The 17,956-nt window shown below is 38.2% G+C and overlaps 1 protein-coding gene across 1 annotated transcript; it reads left to right on the top strand.

Moving 5' to 3' along the window:
* Nucleotides 1-144: 144 nt before the first annotated feature.
* Nucleotides 145-17,697, top strand: CRELD2 (cysteine rich with EGF like domains 2). Its single transcript, XM_033058409.2, has 10 exons — nt 145-350; nt 1,310-1,392; nt 2,287-2,397; nt 4,587-4,678; nt 5,711-5,887; nt 7,098-7,196; nt 8,785-8,862; nt 9,631-9,726; nt 10,564-10,704; nt 12,279-17,697. The coding sequence occupies exons 1-10, from the start codon at nt 180-182 to the stop codon at nt 12,329-12,331; spliced, it is 1,101 nt and encodes a 366-aa protein (XP_032914300.1). The 5' UTR covers nt 145-179; the 3' UTR covers nt 12,332-17,697.
* Nucleotides 17,698-17,956: the final 259 nt, after the last annotated feature.

Raw genomic sequence — 17,956 nt, forward strand, 5'->3', positions numbered from 1 at the left:
TTCGCTCCGCCGTCTCAGCCAATGAGCGCCCGCGGCTGGCGCGCGCGTGGGGCTGACGCGGAAATCTGAATGGAGCTCGCGGGCCGGCGGGGCCGGGGCGGGGCGAGTGCGGCCGCCGCTGCTGAGGGGGCTCGGCTGGGGCGGCCCCGCTCCGCGTCCAGGGGTCCCGCGACCTCGCCATGGGGCCCGGCCCCTCTCCTCGCCCGGGCCCCGCGCCACGACCGTCTCGCGTGGCCTTCGCCGTGCTGCTCTGTGCCGCCCTGTTGCTGCCGCCGCCTGTCCGCGGCGCCGGTGAGCGGCGGCGCCTGGCGTGCTCCACCTGCCGGGGCATCGTGGACAGGTTCAACCAGGTGGGCCCCGGGATGCGGGCGGACGGCCCCGCGGTGGGGCAGGGGTTCGCGGGGGCTCCCGGCGGGGCCGAGCAGCGGCGTAGGTCCGGCGGGCTGTGCCGAGAGGCCGCGCTGCGGGAGCGCCTCCGCCGGAGCCGCGTTGGAGGCGGCGCCCGGCCCTGTGGTGGGGCAGTGCGGGTTCTGCTCCCGCAGCGGTCGCGGTGCTGAGGAGGGCGGGTGGCGGAGCTCCTCCATCTCTGCCGCCGAAGGTGTTTTGGTGCGTTTTGTGCAAAAAGGCTGGCGCCGTTGGAGCGTGCCCGGCTCCATGGGAAGCGCTACTGGAATGTCCCCGCTCATCACTCTATTGCCGCTCGCAGCAGCCATACGTGTGGCAGCTGGGGCTGCTGCGCCTGGTGCCCGGCGCTTTGTGCTCCCCATACGCTTATCGCCTGCTGCGGCTCGCCAGGTCGCTGGAACTGCGGGGTTTTCCGCGAGCTGTCCTTTGGTGGCATTGGCTTGTGTGTGGGGACAGCTGTGCTCATCGCCCTGTTGTGCGGTTGTGTGCTTAACTCACAACGTGGTGCAGGCCGGGCTGTTATCTAAACTGAATGGAGTAGAGGTTCTGTTCAAATGGTAATAAATAATACATTTCCTGAGAACTTGAGGGAGAAGGGTATAAAGTTTCATACATCCTCCGTGGGTTTTGGTTTTATTTTTTTTTTTTTTGTAAGTCAAGACTGTAACATGCCCTTGTTTATGCATTAGGAAAATTTAGTCATGTTATGCTGTAACATACACTTTCTCACTTTTCATTATGTTATTAGCTGCTGCTTTTACTCAGGAATTTGATCAGCAGCTTGAGAGCTCTGCTGCAGTTTATGCATGGTGCTTTTCACAATTTTTATATAAGCATTTGTTACTGCCCTTAATTTTTGTTAGAAAAAAAGCCCTATGAAATTTCTGATATTTTTTGTTTGTAGGGTTTAGCAGATACAGCTAAAAAAAACTTTGGTGGTGGAAACACTGCTTGGGAAGAGAAGACACTGTCGAAGTATGAGTCCAGGTGAGCTCAGTGCTTCTCATTCAGCTGCATTTTGTGTTCATTGTTTGTAACTTCACTATACCAGTGCTTGTTTGGAACTTAAATATTTAACTTGGCAGCTGAAGTTTCTCTTGTCTAAACCTTAAATTCTTAATGATTATAATGTTACATTACATTGTAATCTAAAGATTATAGTAAAGACTTGAAGGCTTTATTATTGCCTTTATTCGTCTTGTTTCTGAAAACAACAAAAGTTAATTGTGTTATTAATTATAGTAGTGTTTTTTTTCTATCTACCTATTAAAGTTTTGAAATAATTAATCTAAATAATGATCAATACTTTATTGCTAGTCATAAAAGGTGCAGTGTACTGAAATATTTGATTTAGAATTAAAGCAGTATCTCCTCCCTAGAATTGTCATTGTTTCATTGCCAAAGAGAAAGCAGATTACTCTAGACGTATCTGGTTAACCATGGAGAAGAGTAACCTGATACCTTTCTCCTGCATTTCAAATTCTTTTTTTTGTCTTAATTGGAACACTGAGATGTTACTGTGAGATTCACAGACTTGTATAAAATAAAAATATATTAAATTTGTTGTTGAACATAAGAGAAAAATACTGCACTCCAATTTTCTGGGAAACCAAAAGTCTATCAAATGTACAATCTGCAAATATTGTAAATGCAAGCAAGTCACAAGGTTCTTGTGGCCATTATTCTGGGTTTGGGTTTGGTTTTTTCTACTGAAATAATGTTTATTAATTTTTTTACTCTGATATCTGTTATGTTTTGAAACTAATTCAGGGCACCCCATAAACTGATGAAATAGTCTCACTGAAGTCTGGTTGTTCTGTCAGGTCTTGTGTTGTATTGAACATTTAAATTAAATTTACAGTTTTCCTTCTCTGCTTGTAGTGAAATTCGTCTTGTTGAGATCATAGAGAATCTGTGTGACAGTAGTAACTTCGAATGTAACAACATGGTAGAAGAACATGAAGAACTTATAGAGAAATGGTGGTTCAAATTGTAAGTATAATTTTCTTGGTGGAGATCTTTGTGTCAATAAATTATCTACGAGGATGAACTGATAATGTTAAATCTTGTGCCTGAACAATAGCAGTATGGGTAATTCTTCATTGCCTTTCAAGAGTTGCTATTGGGTACAGCTTTTAGTATCATGTGCTGCTGTACTATGTTCTTTTTGATTTCCAATTCCAACAGTGTTGCACCAAAGCAACTTGTACTGTCAGCTTACTTCCCTGTGGGGTGTCAAGGTAAACTAACATTGGAAAATTTTGAGGTTTAGTCCCTTATTTGTTTTATTTTGTCATAAAACTGGAAGGGGCTCTTTGGTTCTTGTGGGTTTTTTGGTTGCTTGCTTTTTTTCCTCAAACTGCATTTTGTTCTCCTGGCAATCAAAATAATAGTTGGTGCTAATTAGTGTAGAAGTTGGATCTCTTGAGGAGGGTAATCAGCTGACATTTGTACCTGCATTTTAAGCTAAACTGAGATTTGTGTTATAGCTAAGCTTTCTGTATACCAGTCTTAAATATAACTAGTGCATAGATGGCAGTGTAATCTTTAGATTTCTTAATGTTTGTATTTTTAGTTCCAAATCAAATTTCTTCTAGGTATTTTTCACTAATTTAGACTGTCAGCACTCCTAATTAGCTAGAATTCAATAGGGTGAACTGCCATTATAATGTTCATAACGGGATAAGGCTTTTTGATACTCCACTTTCTTCTAAATGACTGCTTTATCCTTTTACTTAACTATACAGGATTGTATATATATATATATCTATATAAACACATTGTGAGGGGAATAGACTAACAGAGCAGAAAATAGAATATTTCAGTTGGAAGTAACCTACAATGATCACTTAGTACCCACTGCCTGACTGCTTCAGGGCTGATCAAAAGTTAAAGCGTGTTGCCATTGTCCAAACACCTCTAAAACACTGACAGGCTTGGGGCTTCCACCACCTCTCTAGGAAACCTGTTCCAGTGTTTGATCACCCTCTTGGTAAAGAAATGTTTCCTAATGTCCAGTCTAAACCTCTCCTGGTGGAGCTGTGAAACTTTCCCTTGTTTCCTGTCATTAAATACAACAGAGATCGGCACCTCCTTCTCCCCTTTCCCTCCTCAGGAAGCTGCAGAGGGCAATGAGGCCACCCCCTCCACCTGCTTCTAGACAAGCACAGAGTCCTTAGGTGCTCCTCCTAGGACATGCCTTCCAGAAAGGTAAACTATGCAACCCAGAGTCTTTAATTCAGCTAAAATTTCCAGAACTGGTCTTAAACTAGAAAATTTGACAGAGTCCTAAAATAATAAAAGCAATTCATAAAATACATTCGGGTTTGGAAAGTTTCTGTATTTAATAGACCTTTTGACTGCATGCAATTGATTGTTTGCAGTATCCAAATGTCATTTGGTTTTTGTGGCAGTTTCCAAAGACAGTTTCTTTGCCCATGAATACCTTAGGCATTTTTTTACAAGTTGTTGCGTAAAGGGTGGTCGATCACTGGAGCAGGTTCTCTGCAGCACCAAGCCTGTCAGAGTTCAGGAATCATCTGAAGGACATTCTTGCTCACATAGTTTAGTGTAGGAGGTCCTGCAAGGAGCAGGGAGCTGGACTCAACTGGTGCTGTATGCTGGTGCTCAAGTAGCACATAACTAACTTCTTAATTTTAAAAATATCTTCTAAATAATACTCGATAAATGCTAAAGAAAGGGAGAAATTTTAACCCTATCATCAAGTTGCCAATAATTTGAACAAATGTTCACATCTCTTCTGGGCTAACTTCTGCATACCTGAGATAAAGATACAGCAATAATCTGTAAGAGAAAGACATAAATAAGACTGTCTAAACTATATAGAAACCTTCCCTAAAAGTAAGGTGTTTAAAAAAAGGGGTGTGTGCATGTGTGTGTGCATGTATGAATTGATTTTATTTGTTGCTCTTGTTTCACTTTTTTTTCTTAAATATAATCTATAAAATTTGAGTAGTACTTGTTAATAGTATTGGTATTTTAAAGCATTTTCAAGTTGGAGGACTTCTAGAAATTGATTCCTGAAATCTTTGGAAGAAATAGGTTTTAGTCTGTCATATACAGTAGGTTTCTCTCCTGTGTTGTGCTGGTTCAGTTGTGTGAATTGGCTTTTAAAGAATCTTTGTTCTTTTTGTTTGTAAATGAATATCTTTCATATACAGAAAGAAGAAGTATCCAGATTTGTTTAAGTGGTTTTGCATTGAAACAATAGAAGTTTGCTGTCCTGCTGGAACTTATGGACCAGATTGCCTTGGTAATTTTTCTTCTGAAACATTCAGTAGCAGATAGGATTTTTTACCTGTTTGTTTCAGTCCTTACTGTCATGGACAAATACATGATGTATGATATTTTGCATGCGACACAGGCTGCTGTGTAGTATGTACCTGCTTGCTGCCTCATAATTGAGTGGCTACCTTGTGAATATCCTGCCTGAATAAAAGTCATATAGTAATGTACAAAGCTGTCAAGGGTACCGACATGTTGTTGCAGAAACAATCAATCTGATGTTCATATCCACACCTGACCATCCTTAAAGGCTCTGTGTAACATGAAGTCTGTTGTTTAGGTGACCTTGCAGAATCTGTGTAAACAAGAATCCTTGACCAGTTTCAAGAGTAAAACAACCCAAGTGCTGCTGGGGTTTAAATGAAGAAATTTGCAACTGAGGATCAGTTAAAAAGGCAATGAGACAAATTGGGTAAAAGTATGTGGGAGGTGAAAGGTCTTTGCAAAAGTGATGAGAGATATTTTGGCCTCTGAAGCTGGTAAAATTTATAAGTCTCTAAAACTTTGCACCTTAAGAGATGCAAGAGATGATGTTAACAGATTGTTTTTGGCCACTTAATATTTTGGTAAAAAATAAGTCCCCATCCCCTATATTGATTTAAATTATAGCCAGTAGATTTTTACAAATGTGATATGAGACTTCTCAGAGATTAAGAAAAAATAAAGATATCAATTTTATCCAGGAAGCTTGGAAAATAAATAAAATTTTGACCTATGGTCTTTACCCAAAATCGAATTGATAACTGAACTTTCCTGGAGACTGTTTTGAGTTTCCCTTATACTTGAATATACTATTGAGCATTGCCTGATTGCAAAACTTTTGGTTACTCTCAAGAGTGAAAAAGACTCTTGGAAGTTATATTCTGCTTTTGTGTGACATTTAAAAATTAATTTTTATTTTATTTTCTGTGAAGGGGGAGGGACTTCAGGTACTTGTGTCTGAGAGTAGAAAGTTATTTCCTTAAACATCTGATTTAAAAATGTTTTGATCCCTTTTTAGCTTGTCATGGTGGATCAGAACGACCTTGCCATGGAAATGGCCACTGTGACGGTGATGGTACCAGAGGTGGAGATGGCTCATGCAGCTGCAAGAAGGAGTACACGGGACAATTTTGTTTGGACTGTTCTAGTGGTTACTTCAGTTCCTTGAGAAATGAGACACATTCTGTTTGTACAGGTAACGAAGTTTGAACATGTGCTTATATCTTTGTCTTACTACTTCAGTTTTTACAAGTAAAACTAGAAACAGTTGAAACTAGCAAATGTAGAAACAAAACTTATTTTGGTTACTCAGCTTTAAGCATAAAAGGCGTGTTAGTCAGTTTAGTGGAATTCTGGGGTTTTGCTAAGTCATCTTTCCACATTGCACTTAATTTTAAAATTGTTTCTGCTTTAAGAAGCAGAATTCATAAAAATCCTTGCTTCTTTGTCCGAAGTACCATTGAAATCTTTAGGTGAAAGCACTTTGTACTGGACTGCTTTAAAAGCTAGGTTTTCCTCATGTCTCAGATAAGCTTAAATGGAATAAATGGGCATGGAAACAGTTGATCTGTATTGCAAACTATTTAGATTCCAGTTAGATATGCTTAAGTTTAGTTTTGAAACAAAGTCAGGTCATAGGAATAATATTTTGCATTGGTCAGATTTTCAATTGTTTTTAGACCCTTGATGAGATTCTGCAACAACTGCATCCTGACCCTGGGGTCTAATAATATTGTTTTTAAATAATTTTTCGTTTTGTTTTTTTTAAATCTGGTTGTGTCGTAATTCTTCTATATGATTTGTTTTAGATTACAATATATAACATACAAATGTTATGTAGAGTGTGTTATATATGCATGTTTTATATATATGTCTACAATATGCATATACAGCTGCATACACATTTCTTAGATATTTCCTTCTGAAGTTATTCAGAGTTAAATCACTTCACACAATGCTTTCATAGCTAGTTGTAAATGTAAGTAGTGTGAGTATTCATTAAGTAGAGAAGTGCAGAAATTGATGTTTAAACTCATGTCCCAGCCTTGGAGGACTGAGCTAAGTTTGTCTTCCTGATCTCTTCTTTCCATATATTTTAGAAATTGGACCTGCCACTTCTAGTCACTAGAATTTCATGGCAGTGTTCTTAGTGGTGCAAATAACTGTAATTGCTAGGTTTGGTTTCCAGAGGTGTTTTGGGATTTTGCAGTTGTTTTGGTCAGATAGCTGCATGTTTCTAAATTAAATCTTGACTTTATGGAGGTGCTGTCTTGAGAATGGGAGTTTCAAGCTACTAAAAAATTATGGCTTCCAGTGAATCCTAAATAAAGTTGTCTCTGAGAGTATGTGTGCCTGAACTTTTCTTGGGATCTCTCAAAACTCAGGTTGTAGTTTTCTTTTCTCAGCCTGCCATGCTGCTTGTAAGACTTGTACTGGTTCAAGTAACAAGGACTGCCAAGACTGTAAAGAAGGCTGGATTAAAAATGAAGGTGGAGCTTGTGTGGGTGAGTAATGCTTGGACTTCAAGCAGGTTTTGTAGTAACAGTGGCTAGTCAGATTAGATTACATCACTTCCTAGTTTTATTGTATTTTATGGAAATGATGTGTCAGTTTAGATTTCTACAGTTTTATTAGTCTTTCTTTTCCTAACTTGTTTCATGTTGCAGGAAAGCAGTATTTCCTCACCACTGATTGCCTGGTGATGATAGTTATCTTTATCATACTGTTCACTGTATGTCTTTAGTTTAGTGGAATACACAGAGCGGCAAGTGAGGTGTTTCTTTTTAGATTAGTTTTCTTGGTGCTTGTTTGAAAACTAAACAATGTCCTGCTCTTGACTATTGACTATAATTGACTATTTTGTCAATTAGTAGAAGATTGGTATAAATTTAACTACGTGTTTTGTACTAATTGCGCATTTACCTTCACATAACTTTGTCATAAATGCTTAACCTTAATAGAGTTCAAACACTTCACTAAAAACCATGCATGCTAACTTCTCCTGTTGTTGGACAGATATGCTGGGAGGCATCAAGCTCAGTGCTTCCATTAATCTCTAACCTGTTTCTGTCTTAGCATTTAACTTGGTTTATGAGGAGATAAATGTGAAACACTTGAGGAAAAATGTGAACACTAAAAATACTCCCAGTGCAGGAATGCACTAGGGGAGAGTAACACATTCTGTTTAAGTGATTGAATGTGACCCTTTAAAGACCTCTAACATAATGCCCGGAAACAGTGTCTTAGAAATTATATAAACACTGCTTCCTTTACAATGTGCCACAGAGAACTGGGCTTGAATTACAGGTCTTTCAATACCTGCTTAGGCAACTACTGAACACTCCCAGGGCATTTTTAAGATGCTTTGGTACTGTTTTCTCTACAGCTAGGCTTTTTTTTTCCAAATAATTATTGCCACAAATGAACTATAAATAATTGAGCAATCAGTATGAATGATGGATGCAGCAACAGGATGAGAGTGACAGCAATGACAGGGAGGGACTGAAATAGCCCTTCTTTGTTTGAATTTTTTAATTTAACTTTCTTCAAAATCATAAGGTTTGCATGTTTTAGCTCTGCAGTAGAATTGGTTTTCAGCTTGTCCTAACCATAATCTGGTTTGTTCCAATTTGCTTTGTGTAAATACTAAGACCTGCATGTATGTGCATTAGTATAAGTTTTTTAGTCATATAAAAAGTTCTGTAACTTGGTAATGTGGGAGTACAGGAGAAAATAGTATTTCAGAACTATAGTCTGTCTGCTTGCTTGTTGTATTTGCATAAATGCATGAATTGAAAATGACAAGGATTGCAGGTATCCTGAAGTTTATTTAATTTGAGCTCTTGAATTTCTGATACATCTCTTACTGTCATCACAAAGCATATGAGGATTGGTTTTAATTTTCTAATGCAAGTTTAAGCTGAACAAAACAGTGTATGTTACCATGCTAGTTCTGTGTCTACCACATTGCATACCTGACCCCAAACTCATCGCAACAGCTATTCTCAATGCAGTCAGTTTATAGCATTCAAGTGTTCATCTGGCTGTTTAATCATGACTATTTTAGGTAACTAGTCACTTTTTATCTTTCAGATTTAGATGAATGTGCTGCTTCTCCTTGCAAAGATCACCAGTATTGTTTGAACACAGATGGATCTTTCTCATGCAAAGGTTTCTTTTCAATCTGCTGTATTTTACTATCTAGAATCCTAAGCTAATGCTAGAGGTAATGCTTAGAAAATGCATGATAGGTATTTGGTACAGTGTCATCTGATCCTCACTGGGCACAGGGAGGATGAGGCTTTAGACCTATTGCATGAGCACAGCAAGGGATTTTTTGGTTATTTCTACTTGGATTTTGTGAGACCCCCACACTTCGAGTAGTGCATCCAGCTCTGAGGCCTCCAACATAAGGAAGTCATGGACCTGCCTGAGGGGGTGCAGAGGACAGCAGTGAAGGTCTTGATCAAGAGGGTTACCTCCCCTATGAGGACAGGCTGAGATAACTGGGATTGTCCATTCTGGACAAGAGAAGGCTCCAGAGCCTTTCAATACCTACAGAGGCCTACAACAAAGATGGAGGAGGGCATGTAGTGGACAAGACAAGGGGGAATGGCTTCAAGCTGAAATAAAGTAGGCTTAGATTAGATATTAGGAAGAAAATCTTTGCTATGGGGGTGTTGAGGCACTGGACCTGAGAAGTTCTGAATTCCTTGTCCCTGGATGTGTTCAAAGACTGGTTGGATGCGACTCTGAGCTACCTGGTCTAGTAAAAGGCATCCAGCCTATGGCAGGGGGTTAAAGATAGATGATCTTTAGGGTCAGCTTCTGCCCCAAACCATTCTGTGATTCCTTGTGTGGATAAACTGTCTGACTTCAAGGGTGGTATTTTAAACCCCAGATAAACAACTTTTTATGCATAAAATATTTTATCTTTAGCATGTGATGCCAGCTGTGTCGGTTGCACAGGAGAAGGTTCTGAAAAATGTAAGACCTGTGCATCTGGATACGTGAAGGAAGATGAGAAGTGTACAGGTTGGTGGATTTAGCAGTACCTGGTAGAACACTCTTGGTTAGCCATGCTGAGGAGCTCATAAGTGCATTCACATTTGTGTGCTTCAGCTTTCATTCCTGGCAAAATGAACCCAGTCATTCTGGTATTAGCTGCAATAACTTAGTTCTCCATAGTTCTCAATAGCTTCCTTTATATTACTGAGATAATATGCTTGACAAGGCTTAAAGTGAACCACTGGTATGAAGGAACAAGGTGTTTTGTAGTAGGTTCAGGAAACAGCTCTGAGTCTTTTGTGAGTTATTTACCACTTTATCAGATCTGTTTTTCTATTCATTTTGTAACAGAAAGGCAGGCATTCTGATAATCCTTAAGCGTCCAAGTTCAAATGAGCTTCATTCTTACAGAATTACAACGTGAAATTAGACTTCCTCTGTGAGAAATAGCAGAACATATGCATAACATGAAGTATCTATTAACTTTGATGATGTAGCATTTACAAGCTCTATTCCCTTTAGCTATACTTTGATGGTATAAATAGAAAACGACTTGGGGGGGAAATGTTCAGTAGGTTGACAAATTGTCTAATTGTGACAAGTATAACTGCTTAATAGATTTCTCCATAAGAGATCTGCAAAACATTAAAAAACAACAAAACAACAGTACCAGGTGTTATCTGAGTAACTTTGAAACAGTTCACATCATGAAGAATTAGATTATTTTAACAGAAGTTAAATCTGTTGCTGCAGTATTCTGTTCATCAGTATTTTTCATATATGAATAGAAGTTCATGTGGGTTGATACAAGGTTTATATCACAATAACAGCAGTGGACTCTTTCTTCCCCTGTGCTGTCTCTAGATATAGATGAATGTAACCTTCCTGAAAAGGTCTGCGTGAAAGAGAATCAAGACTGTGTTAATACGTCAGGTAGTTACAAGTGTGTCTGTTCAGAAGGGTTTGAAGATAAGGATGGAACCTGTGTTCAAACTGTAAAACCAGGCAAGTAGCTTTTCAGGAACAATTTTTTTTAAAAAATATGCTGTATCAACAACTTGGAATTTTATTTAAATCTAAGGGTCTAGTTATTTGTAAACACCTCTGTATTATTTCTCTTCTTCATGCAGGTGTGGTCTGTGTCAATAGTTTATAGTGTAGGCCACGCTCTGATATGTGTTTTTTTGCTTAAAGATTGTTATGTTTTTAAACATTCTGTTCTTGTGTTGCTACATTTTTGCTTAACTCAAGGTTGTGTTTTTAAGTCACTTAAGGGTTTGGCTTTGTTACACAAGCTAGGAAATTTCCACTGTCATAAAAATGAGTTTGTCCTCCTCACTTCTTTCCTTTATCATTAGTTGTAGTGACTTAAGGGTTTATCTGATTGCATGCAATCTTCAACTCATTGAAATCTCAGAAAATTACCAATTAAAAAAATAATTACGAATTCTTTTTGCTAGGTATCAAAGCTGAATTTTTTTATTTTGTGATAATGTAAGTGCCAGAGCTGGTGTTAAGTTGAAAATGGGAAAGACATCCACCTGACAGTCATAGAAAACTTTTTAGCTTCACTTCAATTATACCTTCCATCAAAAAATTGAACTGTCATTTTTTCTAGGGTGTGTTGACTCATGTGGACAGAGCTACATTCATTAAATGTTCCATTACTCTATCTAGGCCTCTTTTACAATTCCACAGAGAAAGATGGGATTATTTTGCAGTAACAACTATAGAAAAATAGATGAGAGACACCTAATGTCATGCCTTTGCTTTCTTTCCACTTCTTAGCTTGAGTGGTTTTTTTTGTCCTCCCATTTCTATCCCCAAGACTAATTTTTCATCTTGTACTAATAAGTTGTAAAGATGGATGTTGCGTTGCTTCTCAAGGCCACTTAGTTCATTCCTTTTACTCAGTGCTTAGTTGCTATTAGTCCTTTAGAACCAGTTATGTACTTCTCTGATATAGATATGCAGGGTGTCAGTTACTACTTTTATTAATGTGTTCTGACATTTTGAGACTAAAAGTAAAAGAAAAGGTTGACAAATTGTCTTTGGTTTGGGGTTTTTTTGGTTGATTTTTTTTTTGTTGTTGTTTAGATAATGCTTTTCCCAATAGAATAAAATTACTCTGCTTTTTAAAAGGTTGTTTTAACATCTGAACTGAGCAGTTTGTACTATAAAAAATAATACTGAGTAAGGCTTGCCCTATTTTTTCAAATAGCAGAACTACTACTGACAGGTTGTGTGGAAAGGAGGAAATTCACTGTGAATAGCTGAAAACAAAAGCCTAGAATAGAAGTGCCTGTGCTGACTTTTTTTTTCTTCCACTAATAGTATAATACCAATTTATTTGAAAATATTTGTTTGTATATAGTAAAAAAACCTGAATACAAGCTTAGGTTAGGTGAATGGTGCAAATTGGTGTTACATATGGCTTAATTGCTTCTCTGGTCTTGATAAATGTGTTCACTTGGGCTTCTCTTTTAAAAAATCCTAATTTCAAAAATCATAGTTATATATAATTAAATTTGTATAATTGATAGTAGATTTGTATTCTAATTGTGATTTTAATTTCACAGGAGAGGAAGTAGAAACAACTGAGCCTTCACATACTGAACATGTTGACTTATGATCTGCGTTCAGAACCAAAAGACATTCCTATCTAAAGTTTTAAATTATTGGACTAAGCCTCTGCTAGCTGACATACTGTGGAAGTGGTATGAAATACACAGGTTGCCATTAAGACTTTGTTTTTTCAATGGTGACAACCTGCTCTTTAAGCTGCATTTCTTTATTCTTAAATCCCACTTTTTTATATAATTCTTTAAAAACAACACTCTAGATGAGTTACTATAAAATTTGAATGAAGGTAACACTGTACTCAGCAACTGTAAACAACTTGCAGGCTTTCTCATTCTAGTGCCTACTGAAAGCTATTACCTTCTGGAAGAATTTAGTTGCACTTCATAATTCAAGGAAAATTTAGACTGAAGTTTGTTGTTTCTAATCATGAGAAATATTTCTGTAATTGAAATACAGCTTTTGGAAATTGTCAAAGGGAATCTCTCTGGGGGGGAGGGAAGCACTGTTCCCTTAAACAAAATAGAATGCCTAATATTGCATTCAATAAAGGTTTATTTTGTTGGAATGTGCCTTAAAATTTTTAAGATGGTAATACCTTGATGTGTTGTCATGCCTATTTTTCTTCAGTGAAAAAATCCCAAAATCACAAAAGTGACCCAAACAACCCTCAAACCCCAGAACCTTGTGAACTGTATTTCAGTTCAGCACTGAATTCTAGCACTCAGTTGCATTGGAATATGAGTATGAACATGAAATAAAAACCCCAACCCAACAACATCCCTTCTCTCACACATGCTTTCCTCTACAGGAAGAATTATGTCAACTTTTCAAAGGCAGGTGAGCAGGTCTTTCTGACAGATACATGCATCAACTATGTAACCTAGTACAGAAAGTGATGAAAAGTAGGTTTGGCTAACACATACCTGCAATGGCTCATAGTTATTATGTGAGTACTGTCTAGAATTGATGAATATAGGACTTTCACTACAGCCTACTGCTGTGTGTAATGGCTACCTTTGTACTGCAGAGCAAGCATACTACAATCTTTTTCATCTTTTCTCTTGTGCCTTTTCAGAGGGAAAGCTTATAAGCACAGCATAGACACAACCTTTCTATGTGTTGTCTCTAAGCTTAAAGGCAAGTATAAGAGCTAAAATGGATATATCCTTTAGGACTGTCATAGTTGTAAATAAAATAAGGTCCATCCACACACAGTCAGTCAAGTTTGGAATACATTGTGGTGGCAGATACAAGGAGTATAACAAGAGCTTGTAGAATACAACTAAGACGAGCACAGTTTAGGCTTGACTGTGAAGAAGTTTTAAACAGTACCCTGAGTTAAGGGGACATAAAAAGGCTATGAGTAGGATTGACCTATTCTGATCTTTACTGCTCAACAGAAATCTTCTACATACTTCTGAAGACTTTGAACAAAGTCACAAAAAAGTCACTAGGTCACAGTACATGGAAGATTTGTATGTGTGATAGATACCTAGCTGAATATTGTACAAAATCTGATTCTGTTGGATTCTTATGTCAAAAGCTGTCTAAGCTGATCTTGTGCATGGTAGTTTAAATACCTAGTGGTATTAAGGTATCTGCAACAGTTTTCTTTAAGTCAGTTTTCTTTAGCTGTTATATCTAGATGTTTCTTAACTTGCCAAGTTAATATTATCTTGCCTAATCTTCAGTGCTTTCTCAGCTGTAATTGTCAAAGATGGGCCTATTTGTCACAAAATCTTGCAAGTTGGAGAGTAGGCATTGTATTTAATTAAAAGGAGGAAAAAGTAGGCAGTTTGGGAAGCACAAGAAATACAATGCAAGGATCTTTAAAGTTTTTTAGTACAGGTGTAGCCAGTTACATTAGTATTAGCCCCTAAGGGTCCTGGAGGAGTGAAGCTTCTCTATGTTACTTACTCACATTTAACTCCCAGGTGTTGCAGGCTGTGGTATGAATGGTTATTAATCGTAACAGGAAATGTTGATTCTGTTTAGAAGCTACCATCCACTCGCACTCAAGAATGCTGTCTGTCCAGTACAAACTCTTCTGTTAGTGTTCCAAGCCTGAGATAATGCTTCCCGATTAAAAAAAACTTGCTAAGTTCCTTTCAACTTTCTTGGGACTCTGGGGGCTACCTGATGACGTACTTAACTACACAGTGGAAGCATTTGCTTCCCACCTCCCAAAGCTTTGGACAGAAAGCCTTAACTGAATTGTCTTAGTTAAGCTCAACACTGAGATGAATTGATAAAAACCAAAAGATTCAATAATTTGCTTTTCTGTGGTGATAAAGAGGATAAACTCTTCCTCGCCTGACCTGCAAAAGTAATGAGTAGTCTTATACAGCCAGACTGTGTTTCAGTTCTGGAGAAAAATGTCTTCAGCTTCCCATTACCAGAGCAGAACCATCATAGTGTTGTTCCCTACGAAACATACAGGTGTAGTACCTGGGTGTTAGGAGTCACTAATATTCTATTTTCCTCAACTCTCCCGTTCTCCTGCCACCAATTATAGGCACGTGTTGCTTTGTATTAAATTCTTGTGGGATCCAGAAAGGTGAATTAAAATATTCAGAGCTTTGACTGAAGGAATATTGGCCAAGGTATGTATGCAATAAATATTTAGTACTATGCTACTGTCTTATGCTCTCTTGGTGCTGAGTTTTTAACTAGTTAGTTCCCTTGTTTTATTCTGTGTTCTCTTTTCATGTTTCAGACTGCAATTACCGCTGCATTTTAGCAGTTGAAACTAAAAATTTTTTTGACTGAACTTAATAATTTTTCCCCCTCTGTCTTGAATACAGTGGGGATTGGACTGTGAGTTTTCTTGGGTTTTGCCCTTTATAATCAGAATGAAAGGGGTGGAGGAGCAGGATTTGAACTGATCAGCAGAAACTGGTGATGAAGTGCATTTTGTTAACCAAGCCAGTTCAGACTATCAATGCTTTCTCCTGTATGTGTTAATACTTTGGTGCTAAAAGAAAGTGAACTGTTTCCATTATTTTTTTCATTGTCTTCCTAGGATATCTGGTTTTGTGGTACTAGAGTTTGTACTTAGGGTTGTCTGGAATTATAGGTCTTATGTCCAACTATACAAATGTGTTGGTAAATACTTCAGAAGTGATCTGAGATACCCAACAAACAAGGTTTGTGCCTCAATGAAGTGTTGGTTATGTACTTCTGTCATAAATACCCCAAGGTGAACTAGACCCACACCTATGATTTATTTTGTAAATGTCATACTGTGGTATCAAACTGGAAGCAGCATTGCTTTTCCTAGATTGTTTTGCTACTACTTTGGGGTTTCTTGACCAAAAACTAAGTGGGATTTTTGCCATAGGAAATAGTGCTGAACAGTGTATCTAGGCATTTGAAAGGACAAGATTCTCTTGTATGTGATAGCTGGATTCCATGGAAGGTCCAGGAACACTTTCCAGGAGCAAGCAAACTTAGAGATCTTCATATTTCAATTGAGGCTCTAAACAGACCAGGAAAGCAGTCTTAAGTATGCAACATCTATACCACAATCCTGCAGTATCTAAACTTAGAAGTCAAGATACATGCTGAAATGTTTTCAGCTGAACATTGGTAAATAATACCGAGTATTTTCTTTGATGTGAATTCCTAGCATGTCTGTAGTAGACACTGAGTTCTCTTCAAAGTGTAATAACATCCATTCCTAAATAAGGTAAATGAATTTTCTTTTGCAGAATACCTTGATGACTTAGGTAATTTAGGAAGGTAGCGATCACCTGAAAGGATTCAAATCATAATCTTTCTCAGGAAAGGTGCCAAAGTCTGTAAATTATAGACAAGATCAGGACACCGGTGACTGTAAAATATATGGGATATACTGTACAAACACAGGATTTTTTATGGATGACAAGGACTGATCATACATCATCCTAACATGTATGGGAGAGGTACTACTCAGGCAATTGTCAGCTGAAGAGTCAAACAATGGCTTTTGCAAGTTGAAAAAACACCAAGAATTGTGAAAATTACCAAATCAGACTTCTAGCATAAAGCTCTCAGTGTATATGGCACTATGTGGATATATTGAGACAATTCTCCTTGATGAACAGCGTGCACCCTGCCCTTCAGGTTACTTTCAGACCATTCTTAATACAAAATAAGGCACACAAGCAATTCAAGTTTGTATTAACAAGTGACTAACTGAAAAAAAGTGTGCTGAGAGAAAAATAAACAATAAAGCCCCCTGCAACAAAATAAAGACTTTAAAAGATCCAAGGAGTCCTGGATCACATGTAACAATAATACAAAGGACAGTTGTCTATAATGGTCCTAGATAACCTGATACCCCTCCCTTCCCTCTCTGTCAGACTGCTATGGATTCTTGCCTAAGATTGTATTTTATCTGTTCTGAAAGAAATCTTCTGAGGATATTCAAAGCAACTGCCTGTGCTTTTTTCCCCCCTTCCTTGAATCAAAGCTGAGTTTTTCTCATTCCTTTCAGCAACTTCATACCTTGTCTAATTTCATGGTTTCATTTGCTGTAGACACGCCTGTAGACAGCCCTTAATAGTCCTCAAATCCCTTGCCAATTCTCCAAGCAGGTTTTGGCTTTCTTGATTCCATCTCTTCATACCAAGACAGTGGCTCTGTATTCCTTCCAGGTCATTTGTCACTGTTTCACCTTGTGTGTTCCTTTTTATGACTTTAGTCAGGAACTTGTTGTTCATTCTTGTCAGCCTCCTGCCACACATTAGGATTGGAGAAAGTCATCACTGAAAATCAACCAATTGCCTTGGACTCTTCTGTCTAGGATGTCTGCCTTATCTTTCCTCTCATGCTGATGCCTGAACTGCCCAGATCTACTCTTCTGATATAAAGGGTTATGATTCTGCTACTGCTTTGAAGGCAAAATAATATTTGCTTACACTTCTTGATCTACTGCTGAGATCAAAATACTGTCTCTCTACTTAATGGTGCTTTTTTGTTGAATCCAACCTTAGTCAGGGGGGTAGGCTCTGTAGGCTCTTTGGGACTAAAGGTCATCTTTTTGATCTGTTTTTGTTAGAGATGGGCCCTGATCCTCACATATCCCCAAGTTTGCATCACAGCATTTGATGTGTAGGATTCACATCTAGCTCTGCATAAACTAGTGTAGAAGCTGCATGAGCATAGCTGAGAAGTTGTGCAGCTAAAATAATGTGTTTCTCCTGCTGAATTCTGTATTTGCAGTACACAGTAAACCCAAGAGGGAGGAAAAAAACCCAGATCTTTAAATACATATTAGGGCTGCTATGTCAGTATTTTTAAGCATATTTGAGAAATTATGGATACTTTGGTGGTGGTACTTCATGTTTTGCAAATTGTGATGTCCACATAGTGTATCATTTTGGTAGATTATGTATACAGTAACTTCACAAATCTTCCTGTATCGCTGGGGGAGTTTTGCTAGATATCATACTTGGACTACGCAATTTTTTCTCCCTTGAGGAAAAAAGAAAAAGCTCCTTAAATAAAACCAGTTCTGGTTCACACTGATTTTTTCAGTGGCTTCTAGGAATTTAGTCCTGTTGTTTTTGCCCATTCTGTAAGAACTTCTCTGTAATTAAATACCGATCAAATATCGATTTTCTTTGGTATTTCTTAGTTAAAAAAAAAAAGTGTGGGTTCTTTTTGTTTGTTTTTTAAATGAGATGGAGGA

This window comes from Catharus ustulatus, chromosome 4 (assembly GCF_009819885.2).
Source record: "Catharus ustulatus isolate bCatUst1 chromosome 4, bCatUst1.pri.v2, whole genome shotgun sequence".
NCBI classification, from domain to species: Eukaryota; Metazoa; Chordata; class Aves; order Passeriformes; family Turdidae; genus Catharus; species Catharus ustulatus.